We start from the raw sequence: 13,693 nt of genomic DNA on the forward strand, positions 1-13,693 counted from the left end.
CACCTCACTCACTCACTCACTCACTCACTCATCGTCTATACCGCTTTATCCTGTATACAGGGTCACGGGGGGCGGAGCCTATCCCAGGGGGCTTAGGGCATGAGACGAGGTACACCCTGGATGGATAAATAACAGGGCACACACTCATAACAGCCTGGAACCTGAAGGTGGAAAGCGACCAGTGTGTAAACCAGTGTGTGCCTACCTGCATCTCTATGTAATATCATTTCTGTAATCTATCATTACATCAACATTAAATCGTTACATTGCCCCGCCCTATTCTGGAATTTTAAATGCAGCCCTAACATGACAGTGCAGGTGCTAATCGCCATGTGCCGGTAATCAGTACTACAATACAAATGTGCCATTCAGGAGGTTGTTCACTCACACCACGTGTGTGCACAGTTACTGAAATTACTTATTTTAAACTAATTGTGTAATCCTGCAGTTCTGGTCCAGATAAAAGGTGCCAATGTTCTGGGATAAGCTCGTAACCTGTGTTAGAAGGTTTGGAAGAGTTTGTGAAATCTGTCTACAGAAACACTAGAGATTTGTTCGGTCCACAGTTGAAAGTTAGTGGATCCGATATTCACGGTCTAGGGTTTGCTTTTTTGTTTTTGCACTGGAGCTCGGCTAATGCTAGGTTAAAGTAAAGCTGATTTGTGTAAAACACATTATGTGCTCGCACTTTGGGTTGTGTCTATGTATTTGCTTGTTTTGTTGGAAAGAAATGAAGGTGGATTTAAGTTTTAATTCTGCAAAGTCAAACTAAATCATAAATAGTTTTTTTTTTCTTAAGGTATAAAAATGTGTGAAAGAAGAAAACACACACATTAGAAGATGTAGCTCTGATTATCAGCCTCCTGGGGCCGCGGTATCATGAAAATATCTGAAAGTTGTAGACTTATTTAGAGAAACAGAATAATTTTTATATAAATTTATTACAGTAAACTTGTAAATGTTGTATATGTTTATGTATATTCATATTAAAATATAGTTATTATATATTATATAATCTGTATGTACAGTGCACCTGATTTTACACTCAAACACACAACCATAGTGTTGCTTTTCTCAAATGATAATACATGATTATTAATCATGTGTTCTTTAAATAGTGTTTAATTTTCTAATATTTACATCCTGTTTATTTAATAAATAAATAATAAAGACAAGGCCTGGTGATGTCATTTTGTTCAAACATCAACATTTTCCAGTTTAGAGAGTTCTGTTGATAATTAATGAAAAAATATAAGGAGGGAAAATATGGACAATCAAACTGAAACACCGGCCAGTTTAGTGTTGGAGGTTTCATAGCTAAAGTTGACCAGCCTGCTGCCCAATCTTCATTGATTGCACATCCACCAGTAAGAGCAGAGTGTAATTAACAGAGTAATAGCACAGTTTTGCTTAAAATATTGCAATGCACAACATTATGGGTGACATATCAGAGTTCAAAAGAGGACAAATTGTGGTGCGCGTCTCGCGAGCCAGAGTAATGTTAGGATACCACCAAGAAAGAAGAACCACATCCAACAGGAGTAACTGTGGACACAAGAGGAAGCTGTCTGAAAGGGATGTCTGAGTGCTAACCCCGATTGGATCCAATAAACATAAAACCACAGCTGCCCAACTCACTGTAGAATTAAATGTCCACCTCAACTCTCCTGTTTCGACCAAAACTGTTCGCCTGGAGCTCTACAGGGTCAATGTACATGGCCGAGCTGCTATAGCCAAACCTTTGGTCAATCAAGCCAATGCCAAACGTCAGTTTTAATAGTGCCAGCAGTAAAAATCTTGAGCTGTGGACAATGTGAAACACGTATTGTTTTCTGATGAAGTTTCCAGCTTCACTGTCTTCCCCACATCCGGGAGAGTTACGTTGTGAAGAAGCCCCAAAGAAGTGTACCATCCAGACTGTTACACGCCCAGAATGAAGCATGAGGGTGGATCAGTGATAGTTTGGGCTGCAATATCATGGCATTTCCCAGGCCCAATACTTGTGCTAGATGGGTGCGTCACTGCCAAGGACTACCGAACCATTCTGGAGGACCATGTGCACCCAGTGGTTCAAATATTGTATCCTGAAGGCGGGTTCATACAAAAAGACAGGTGACAGAGTGGTTTGATGGACATAAAAGTGAAGTTTAACGTCTCTCATGGTCTGCACAGTCACCAGATCTAAATATTATTGAGTGTGTATTGAGTGTTTTGGAGGTTCAGGAAACGTTTTCCTCCACCAGCATCATGTAGTGACCTGGCCACTATTTTGCAAGAAGAATGGCTCAAAATCCCTCTGGCCACTGTGCAGGACTTGTATCTGTCATTCCGAGACTAATTGATGCCCCAAAAGGAGGCCCTTCACCATACTAATGAATTATTGTGGTCTAATACCAGGCGTTTCAGTTTCATTGTCCAACACCTGTATATATATATATATATCATACAGTGTATTTACAAACAAAAAATAATAACCTGGAAAATAATTAAATATATAAGGCTTCTCAGGTTGAGGGTTTGATTGCCGCCATTTTCTCCCACAGTCCAACAACTTACAGATTGGGTTAACCGGTGTTTCTAAATTGCCGACAGTGTGTGAGTGTGAGCGTGCTTGTAATGGATTGGCACCCTGTCCAGGGAGTACGCCACCTCACGCCCCAGAGATGAGAACCCATCTTGGTAAACTTTGTTTTGTTTTTCCTGCTCCTCATATACAGTCTGGAAGTTTTGTAATTCCCCATACAATGGTATTATTTATAAAAAATAAAGTTGAAACAGTTGTCCAACCCATCACACGTGCAATGTCTTATTATTTAATAACATTGAAATGTTGTTTCGTGTCTAACTGTATACAGTATAACTGAAATGAGAATAAAAGCCGACTTGACCTGATTAAAGGTCGTGTAATAAAACGTTCTGTCATGCGAGACCTGTGAAAACAGAAATACTTATTATTCTCAGATTATATTTAAACCAGCTTTATTTGTTTGATTACCTTCTCCAAATATTGGATTATTTGTATCATCATTTAATCATTACTTTTTTTTAAAGTTTTTGGTGCAGTAATCTCACCCTAACCCTAAAACTTCTATTTTACTGTGACTTTTCCATTTCACTTTAGATCGTATCTGTAACTGCAACAGTAAATTATTATTATTATTATTATTTTTGTGTGTAACAGACGTTTCATATGTGAAAACTGAAAATCTTATTTTTCTCAGGTTATATTTAAACAAATCTTCACTGACACACAACTATCAGGTTATTTGTATCATCTTCTAATTATAACTTCTATCATTCCAACACTGCTTTCTTATACTAATCCTGTTTATTTAATTACCATGATTATTTCCGCCTTTATATATTTGGCTTCATTTTGACTCAGAGACTGCAGACAGATTTTGTGTAACTATACAACATTACACCGTTCTAGAAGTTGTTGCAGTAGCTGAGCTAACTGTAGTACATGCTGTCATTTTAGACTGTCAGAGGTTGTAAAAATACCCTCTGCACTTCTGGGGCTATTAATAAACCCGCCTGTGTGTCTCCTCCCACTGAGAAGGACAAAGAGACAGAAGGAGCAGCGTGAAGATTAACACACACCCAGGACTGATTGAAACTTCTGATTCACATCACAGTACCGGTTTATGGAGTGAATATTCCAAAGCACAAAAGGTAAGAAGAGAAACTCTAAACTTCTATCAGTTAGAATAATGGCCCTCCCATACACACACACACACACACACACACACACACACACAGAAAGAGACTGAGAGAGAGAGAGATATGAGGCAGAGACTTAAACACTGCAAATCAACCAAATTCTGAAAAAAAAGTTTTAGCATGAGCACAGAGCCACGCCCCCTTAAATAGTCTCAGGTGCGAGAGTCCAGGTGTGGGGGATGAACCAATCAACTCACAGAGCGAGTAAACACCCCAGTCACGGGAAGATTCACTTATTCACTTACTGCAAATAGACAAAAAGACACACGTTTCATTTCATCAGATATATCTAAGAAATAACATCATAAAAACCTTTCAACACCCTTTTATTTGTAATTTATTACAACTGACCTGTAATCCTGTTTGTTTGTTTGTTTGTTTTTGTGATTTCACCTTTTCTTCACTGCTAAGCTCAGACATAAACTAACAGTAGAGATGATTATATGTATATGTACACTTTATTTCTTTACTGAGAAAGTGTGACAGTTTACACAACGAGACTTTAGACACACATGTACTGAATAAATATGCCAAGTCAGCAGTCCTCCCCATGTGTACTGAACTAGACCGACAGACGCAGGGTATTTATACTGTATCAGTAGTAATTTACTCAAACTATATTTCAGTATTTTGTCGCAGGTCATTCTACACATATGGTAGAAAAGTGCTGTCACTTCAACTAACAAAAGAGACACATTACTTATATATATATTATTATTATTATTATTATTATTATATCTTCAGAAAATATAGTATGTACTTTTACAATTTTTTTTATTTTAATGTTTAATATTTTATTGCACTTTAATAGGAGGGCAAGTTCAAGGAAACATGGGAGTCTAAATAAATCTGATTCACATCAACATCTTATAAAATGAGTTAAAAACAATAAAATCATTTTAAAAAATTATCATATTAAATATATATCAGTTATCTTAAACTATGGTGTACAAAAAGAGTTTATTTTAAAATATATTTGACAATTTTTTATGTAAAGCGTTTAATTCAATTTAACTCTGTTCATGCACTCACACTCCATACAGACTTAAATAATTCTTTTGATTAAAAGCTGCTTTGAGCCAATGACAATTGTTAAATTAAATTAAATTGAATTGAAGCGTTTAAAAATCTGTCATTGTTGTTACTCATTTTATGATTATAACTGTCAGAAATTGGACATAAAAACTGATTATATCTAATAATTAATTGATTTTGGCATCAGTGAACCCCATGTGGTCTTACATGTACATACAGTATGGGAGCCATTTTGTAAATAGTTGTGATTCTTTTGTGGTTTTGTGGTTTCATAAAGTTTAAAAGTTATTGCTATTAAAGAAGTTAATGAAAGAAGGTGTGAAAGAAAAAATACCCCGAAGTTTTTTTATCACCCAAATTCCATCTTTTCTGTAGAATGAGCCACATACTGGATCTGGACTTCCATGTAGTCATAAAGCAGATCCAAAGTGTACCAGACATCCTCAGACATGGTGGAGGCCGTGTTATTGGATCAGCATGGGAAAAAAAAGGAACTAATGGATCTGACATCTACACCATATTGCCAAAGTATTGTCTCGCCTGCCTTCACCTGCAAATGAACTCGAGTAACATCCAGTTCGTAATCCATAGGGTTTAATATGATGTTGGCCCCGCCCCCTCTGCAGCCATAACAGCTTCAACTCTTCTGAGAAGGCTTTCCACAGGGTGTACGAGTGTGTTTACGGGCACTTTTGACCATTACTTCCAGAAGTGTATTTATGAGGTCAGACGCTGATGTTGGACGAGAAGGCGTGTCTCTCAGTCTCCGCTCTAATTCATCTCAAAGGTGTTCTATCGGGTTGAGGTCAGGACTCTGTGCAGGCCAGTCAAGGTCTTCCACGGCGAACTCGCTCATCCATTTTTATCACATAAAATCCCAAAAAAATACATTTACGTTTGTGGTTGTAACGTGGACAAAATGTGGAAAAGTTCACGGGGTGTGAATACTTTTGCACTGTAATTAGACCTTAAGTGTCAGTGGTATAAAAGATAATCACAAAACCTTTCCATGTAAAAATCCCTTTAAAAATCAACCAACTATGTCCTAATTTATATCTAATTATAGAAAGTTTAAAAAGTAAAACTTTTATTTGTTAGTGAAATTGTTGCTGTTGAGCAAACAACCCTAAAACTTTCTGTTCATCAAGCCCTGAATACCTGTATGTATGGCCTGTAGGGGGCGATGTTGATGTTGTGCTGGTGTTTGGTCTGTAGGGGGCGATGTTGATGTTGTGCTGGTGTTTGGTCTGTAGGGGGCGATGTTGATGTTGTGCTGGTGTTTGGTCTGTAGGGGGCGATGTTGATGTTGTGCTGGTGTTTGGTCTGTAGGGGGCGATGTTGATGTTGTGCTGGTGTTTGGTCTGTAGGGGGCGATGTTGATGTTGTGCTGGTGTTTGGTCTGTAGGGGGCGATGTTGATGTGCACTCTGTGGTTCCTGCTCCTACCTGCACTGTCTCTTGGCAACAACTGCTCTGAACACTGCAAAGCCTGTGGAGGACCTGAAAGAAACCAGTGTCTGCAGTGTCTGTCAGGGTTCACGCTGCACGACAATGTGTGTGTGGGTAAGTACTCTGTTTTCATGTGTTTGTGTGTTTGTGTGTGTGTGTGTGTGTTTAAATGCGTTCCCTCTCTTGCAGACATCGATGAGTGCGGGACAGAGTTGGCGAAGTGTCCAGCTAATACATACTGCATTAATACATATTCATCATATGAGTGCAGAAGTGAGTACCACACACACACACACACACACATTTAAAGGACAACTCCACCCTGGACTACAGTAATGACATTAGTAACTAATGCTGTATTGAGAAGGAACACTGTGTCTCCAATATAAATTATAACAGGAAAGTTTTGTTCTCAGACTAAAGCACTAGTCGCGCTGTACTGATCCCTCTAAGGAGAAACAATACAGTCTATACACCAGTGCACCACGACCAGAAGGGAGTCAAACAGCATTGTGGGTAATGTACAGAAACCAAAGCGAAAATAAACCATGACTGAGCGACAGACACAGGGGCACTTTAGGATACGAATTTAATCCGTTCCGGAGGCGAGTTCTTAAGGGAAGTCATATTTTTGCCTAGAAAAACTCACTTTTTTAGCTCCCGGATTGACTCATAAAGCCGATGAGGCCGATACAATACTCCCACACATTCGCAAGCCGGGGCGATCGGATGCCGAGGGTCCGCTGTACCTAAAAACACAGGATTTTATTAAAAATATAAATATAAATCTTGGACTCTGATGAGGATGATGTTAATGATAAAGATTAACATGCTGGTCATACAGATATTGTAAAATTTTCTGTTCTTTCCTGTGTGTGTGTGTGTGTGTGTGTGTGTGTGTGTGTGTGTGTCAGGTTGTGACCGGGCGTGTGTGGGCTGTATGGGCTCCGGTCCTGCCCGCTGTAAGAAATGTGCTCCAGGCTACAGATCAGCTGATCTGAAGTGTTTAGGTGAGATAAGAGCTGGAACAATCTTAAACAGCACGTTTAACAACATGAGGGTTTGGGTAGTGCGCTTTCTTATAATTATTACTAGCAGACGTATGTGTCGTTGGTGGGAAAATAGTTAAAAGGTTAAAGCTAAAAATAATCTGCTGATCTTTAATGTAATCAGTGATATTATTATTATTTCAGGTTGAAGCCCACGTACATGTCTGTCTGTCTCTCTGACTGTCTCTCTGTCTGTCTTTCTGTCTGTCTCTCTGTCTGTCTCTCTGTCTGTCTCTCTGTCTGTCTCTCTGACTGTCTCTCTGACTGTCTCTCTGTCTGTCTCTCTGACTGTCTCTCTGACTGTCTCTCTGTCTGTCTCTCTGTCTGTTTAGAAAAAGTAGATAAAAGGATAAAGATGAAGTTTTGTCTTAAAACCACTCCAGCGTGTTAAAATTCACTTATACCACTTCAGCGCTGTTATTTCAGCCAAAGTGAAAATATGAACTAATCCCAGTAAAAATATTCACTTTATCTTTTCTAATTAATATCTATTGGTGCAGGTGTTTGTTTACATTGAGACAGTATAACATTACTTTATTTTAAAGTAGATTATTAAATCCCACACATGTTGTGGCTAGACAGAGACAGACAGACATTTCTCTGAGACAGGTTTCTCGTGCTCCAATGTATGAAACATAAAAAAATCATTGTAAGAGCGAGTTCTAACTGATTTACAGACAAAACCTTTCTTTTATTTATATTGATTATTATTGTGTTTTTTTTTACCTCCCTGATGTAAACAGCAAATGATAAATTTCAATACGTTACCTTTGTCACTGTGGAGTTGATCTAATTGTGAACGGTTTGTACGCCTCTACACATGCAGTGCTGAAGCATTGTGGGAAGGTCCTCACAGAGAGCTGTGCTTAGATCCACCAGGGGGAGCCATAACCATACACCATGTTTGTGTTACCAGTACCATGCATAAGTAAGAGCAGTGTGTGTTTCAGACATTGACGAGTGCGGTGAGGAGGTGCTGGCCTGCTCCGATATCAACGCTCTGTGCGTGAACACTGAAGGATCGTACCAGTGCCTCTGTGCATCAGGCTTTACACGCAAGGGCACCACGTGTGTGAGGAACCAGACCCCCGGTGAGGACACACTGAGAGCACGAAGACGCCTTTAAATCCTGTATTTTACTGTAATGCATATACACCCATCAGCCGTGTCACTAAATATTGATCATATTATTATGCGTGTCGCTAACATTTTCAGCAGTTTGATCTACACTAGTGCTTGTATTGGATCAGACTATTAATCCCCATCAGTGACCCCTGGCCACCCCATGACCCTGCAGACCAGAAACATCCCACAAGACCTGCAGTTATGGAGTTGCTCTGTCCCAGTCCTCTAGCCATCACAATTTGTTTCTTGTCAAAGTCACTAGTGAAAATGTAGCTACTGTGAGAAAAGCCAATTTGTAACGAAAATCAATAATATATTGTTCAATCAAAAATAATATTGCTTGTACAAGCAATAAATTCATATATAAGCAATATGGAAAAGAAAAAAAAGGATACAGATACACAGAAAAGGCATCCTAATCAAGCACATGTAGGTTCTCTATACGACAGCGTTAGAGCACGCGGAATAAAGGCGTTTACTTTTATTTCTGGGTTTAGCAAATGCCATGTGCCGCTGGAGGGAATAAGTAGCTGTTGGAGCCACAAGCAGGAAACAATGCAGCGGTGATGAACTGTCCCTGAGTGTTTTAATAAAACACGCGCCTTTCACTCACTGCTGGGAGAGTTAAGGTCGGAATGCCTTTTATCCGACAGCATCACTTTTGGATCCTCTCTAACTTCTCAGAGAGACCTTCAGGTAGACCACCCCATACTGGACGCGCACACTCGAGAACTGGCCGTATGAAAGTCAAGTGAACTTGGACTAAAACATCACAAGGAAAACCTGCTTTTTTTAGCAGCACAAAGATGGTATATTCTGTGGCGCACCTTCGAAACCATGGGGCATCCCATGAGAAGTCAGAGGAGATTTAAACACCAAGCAATTTAAAGGTGAAAACCCGACTAATTGCTTGTCCTGAGATAACAAGAGAGGGAGTGGAGGGAATGTTGTCCTCTCTTCTGGCCCTAATTAACAGTCTTAAATCACTTGAAATCATTTAAATGTCCAGGTTGTGGCATTGTAAGGGAACAGTTACTTGAAGATGGTTTTCTTAGCAATAGCTTTCTCTCTTCCAGATGTAGAAGGGCAAGCAGAATACCAGAATCCATCCAAAATCTCCCAGAAATATATCCATCCACATGTCTCATGACAACAATATAATCATACAAATTAATGATCTATCCATGCATATCCAAACTATATCACGCTAAGATTGTTTAAAAAGCTAAATAGAAGCCAACAGCTCAACAGCTCAACACTTATGCGGCTCCCATTAAGAGCACCACTTGTTCTTGTGGGATGTTCCTGGTCTGCAGTGGTCAGGACCAACCAAAGGTGATCCAAAGATCCCAGTGAACTGGTGACAAGGTCATGGCTGACCAAGACTCCAAGATGCACATGGGGAGTGAAGGCTGGCCCATGTAGTCCAATCCAATCAAAGCCCTACCATAGCTCAAATAAATGAAAAGATTGATGCTGGTTGTGAAAGGTTTAGGAAAACAGTGCATCACTGTTTTTGTGGTAAAGAGGGACATACTCAATATTAGGCAGGTGGTCATAATGTTCCGGCTGATCAGTGTGTGTGAAATAGTATATTAGACATATAAATATGACATGACTGTGATACAGTAAATGTGATAAAATAAAAACCAGCAGGCTATTTTTAGTGCTACAATATACCTGTACACACTACCTATAACAGTCCCACTGACAGTAGAGCAGCTGCCCATCGATATCGTTATCACAGGGCATTATATGGTTTGATAAACATACCACAAAGAAATGAGCAACACTGTCAAGTTCTCAACATGTGATTCATATCTGCTCCTCTCCAGCGGGACAGGAACGTGGCTTGTTTGATGATCTCCAGGACGACGAGGTGGAGGTGCTGAAGCAGATGTTCTTCGGCGTGATTCTGTGCGTCCTGGCCACGCTGGCTGCTAAAGGAGACATGATGTTCACCTCCATTTTCATCGGTGCTACGGCGGCCATGGTGGGATACTGGCTCTCAGGCAAGAGCGATCGCCTGATGGACAGCTTCCTTAAGGGGAGATGAAGTGCGCAGGAGGACTAAGAGGACTGGGACTGAGAGCAAGCACAGGAACAGGAACAGTTTGCTTGCTTGGACAGAAAATTGGGATTGTTTTATTTTTACGTTCAGTTTATAAACACTCACTGACTTGTGAACATCTCAATTCTATGTCAATATCACCTACGTTTGCCTGATATGTTATTTCTGGGATATTGAAGGTAGGGATCCCCACCCGTGTCCCTGTTTCACATTAATGTTAAAAGGAAGGAACTCTTTCATGCTTTCATCATGCTCTAGATATTCCAGTTTGTGCAGGTGTAGAGCGTAAAATCCTTCACCTTGTATAAAAGCAACAAATTTGTAGCGCATTAGTAGATTATTTTACAGTAGATTATTAAATCCCACACATAACTGTTCATAACATCACTTTTACTCCACATTTAGATTTTACTGATGGTGCAAATTAAACTTCGGGCAGAGATCTAATGAACTGCAGGAGATTCTACTAACGGATTGGTTCATTAAATTACAGACAGACAGAATAAAATTTCTAATAAAAAGTCTGGTTTCTGGTCCTCCAATGTACGACTTATAAAGATATCTTTATAAGAGCGAGTTCTGACCAATATACTGACAAAACCTTTCTTTCATTTATATAGATGATATTTGGGGGTCATACTGGCTGATTTTAATTATACGTCCCTCATTTTCCCCTGTAAATTACACCCATGGTTCTAGTCTGTATTTACAGTACGTACCAGAACATGGCATTTGGGTCAGGACATAATGCTCTCTGAGCAAATGATAATAACAACCGAACAAAACCCAGACCACAGTGCATTTCAGAAAGAATGTCACTCTTTATTGAATGGCTATAAACCAACTGGCCAACACTCAGTAACATTTTGGGTCACGACACACATGATAGCAAACACCTGGAGATGGTGCAGAGGGACGGCAGAGTCCCGTCGTGCATCAGAAACACCGAACATGACAGACAGAACTCATGCTGAACTCCTCGAATTCTCATCCAGGATCTATCACAACGTCCTGTAATGACACACTCTCACTCATACACACACACACACACACACACACTTGCACACACACACTTGCACACACGCTCTCCTACGTAAATACCCATGCAAGACTCGCGCACACACACAGGCATACACAAAAATCCTCATGCTAACACACTTTCGGTTATTTGCACAGACGAGGACATACCGGTCTAGAAACACCTTTCACGTTTCACACACGTTACTCATTCGGCATGCGCGCGCTCGCGGTGAAGCTCTTGTTCTGGATCGTTACTGCACATCGTACAGACATTTACATATATAGATTTGACATTTCCCAAATCCTTAAATGTTAAAAAAAACATATAAAAATGAGATAAACAAAACAACAATTAAAAGCACAATTTTAAATAAATTAAATAAATAAATAAATAAACATTTATCTTTTTTTTCTAGCATCGGTCACAGTGATTTGCTTTTCTTATATTTATTTATATATAGATATATTTATATATCCGTCCAAAGATTTTGCATTTTGACATTGTGAACTGAAACTATACAACTGCTGCTTACACACACGCACAAGCACAAACATTTTTTGTTCATTTTTTTTCCCTTCTCAAACCCCTAGTCGTTTTATTTCAAGGAGAGTAAAGAGTGTTTTTGAGCACGCCACCCCTCCATAGTTCGACGAGCTGCTGGCAGAGAACTCACCACCAGCTGTAAGTGTGTGTGTTGTTTTTTTATATTCTTATTGTAATCACTCACATAAATAAATTTTTTTCATCGTCGTTTTTTTTTATGGTAGGAGACTTCACCCCTGCTTCAAGTATACAGTCGATTAAAGAACCTGAAAATGGAGGACTCGAAATAAAAATGAAAAAAAAAACTTTGCCTTTTTTCTTCTATTCTGTCCAAAAGTTGCGCTAACAGACGGCGACCACGCAGTTGCACAGTAGATCGTTGCGTTAAAGAGACGACTGAGTCGGCTCTGTGACGGAGGTGATGAGGACGAGGATGTAGCTCAGAAACACACTGAGATAAAGACGATGAATCTGAATCGACCGACTGCCTCGAGAAATATGGATAATGGAACACTGGTTACAGGAAGTACAGTGACAAGAGAATGGTCCAGAAAAATATCAGTAAAATAAAGATTTAGGAATGGAATTTGATGAATTCCAGATAACATCATGAGTATAAAATTTGGAGAAATGAGACACTCTAGAACGGCAGTGTGAGGTTCTGCTGTTCTAGATCAGAGCATTTTGGGAGCAACAAGGCGGCCAGTTTTTTTGAAAAAAAAAAAAAAAAAGAAAAACGGATTTTAAAAAACTGCTGAGGAAGAGATGATCCACAGATAAAGCAGGTGAGTTAAGGTAACAGGTAAACGTTCCTGAATTACGTCAAAAAGACTCTTCCGAGAACACGACGTCAAACGAGTACTCATGAACAACAGCAGTGGCTAAAGCTCTAGAAGTTCTAGATTCAGCACTGAGAGAACAATAACAGTAGTGCCTAGAAGCGGCCTACAAGTCAGCGAGATATAGTCTACAACGTTACCATGACGACATGTGACCACTGCAACAATTCGAATGGTATAGAATCGACATAGGCGCCGTCTAGTGACGATCAGTGGCAATGCGGACGAAGAAATCACAGTAACTGTACAACAAAAAAAAAAAGGATCAATAGTTAACAGTCAGGTCTTGGTCTTATTACTATACAACAGAACAATCAAGCCACCGCTGATGCAGATTCTCTGGTTGTCAGCAAAGAACGTTGAGAAAACACAAGAAACCAACTGATAGAATCCCCTTTGCTTACAAGCCACCATGAGCAAGTCACAGTCAACTGGCACACACAAGTCAACTTCTCCTCCTGATGTGGGTCAGTTACTATTAAAACAACATAAAAGCCATTTTATTTGCTAAATAGGAAGACGCCACCATGGCACTGGTAACGCACGCTTATAATGTTGCAGCTCCATTTTCTTGCATAGACAAGTCAGAATAATTATTTATTCATCCTCTGATGTGTCCAGTCGTCTGTTCTTCAGTTAAACAACACTGTTAGGGAAGCGAACTCCAGATGAAGCTGCTAATCACTTGGTCAGAAGATCACATGGAGGGACAGAACACACCAGTATAAACGTTTGGGTGCTATCTGGGAGGGACTCTCATGGTTACCTGGTTTGAAGTGCCTGTCCATACAAGTTAAGCAAATTCTGCGAACGTCCTTCCACGCTGGACTGCTGCTTTT

At 39.7% G+C, this 13,693-nt stretch overlaps 1 protein-coding gene across 1 annotated transcript; it reads left to right on the top strand.

Moving 5' to 3' along the window:
• Positions 1-6,167: 6,167 nt before the first annotated feature.
• Positions 6,168-10,673, top strand: LOC128511301 (protein disulfide isomerase CRELD1). Its single transcript, XM_053484091.1, has 5 exons — positions 6,168-6,320; positions 6,396-6,479; positions 7,121-7,216; positions 8,206-8,346; positions 10,216-10,673. The coding sequence occupies exons 1-5, from the start codon at positions 6,170-6,172 to the stop codon at positions 10,434-10,436; spliced, it is 693 nt and encodes a 230-aa protein (XP_053340066.1). The 5' UTR covers positions 6,168-6,169; the 3' UTR covers positions 10,437-10,673.
• The last annotated feature ends 3,020 nt before the right edge of the window (positions 10,674-13,693 follow it).

This window comes from Clarias gariepinus, chromosome 23, assembly GCF_024256425.1.
Source record: "Clarias gariepinus isolate MV-2021 ecotype Netherlands chromosome 23, CGAR_prim_01v2, whole genome shotgun sequence".
Taxonomy (NCBI): Eukaryota; Metazoa; Chordata; class Actinopteri; order Siluriformes; family Clariidae; genus Clarias; species Clarias gariepinus.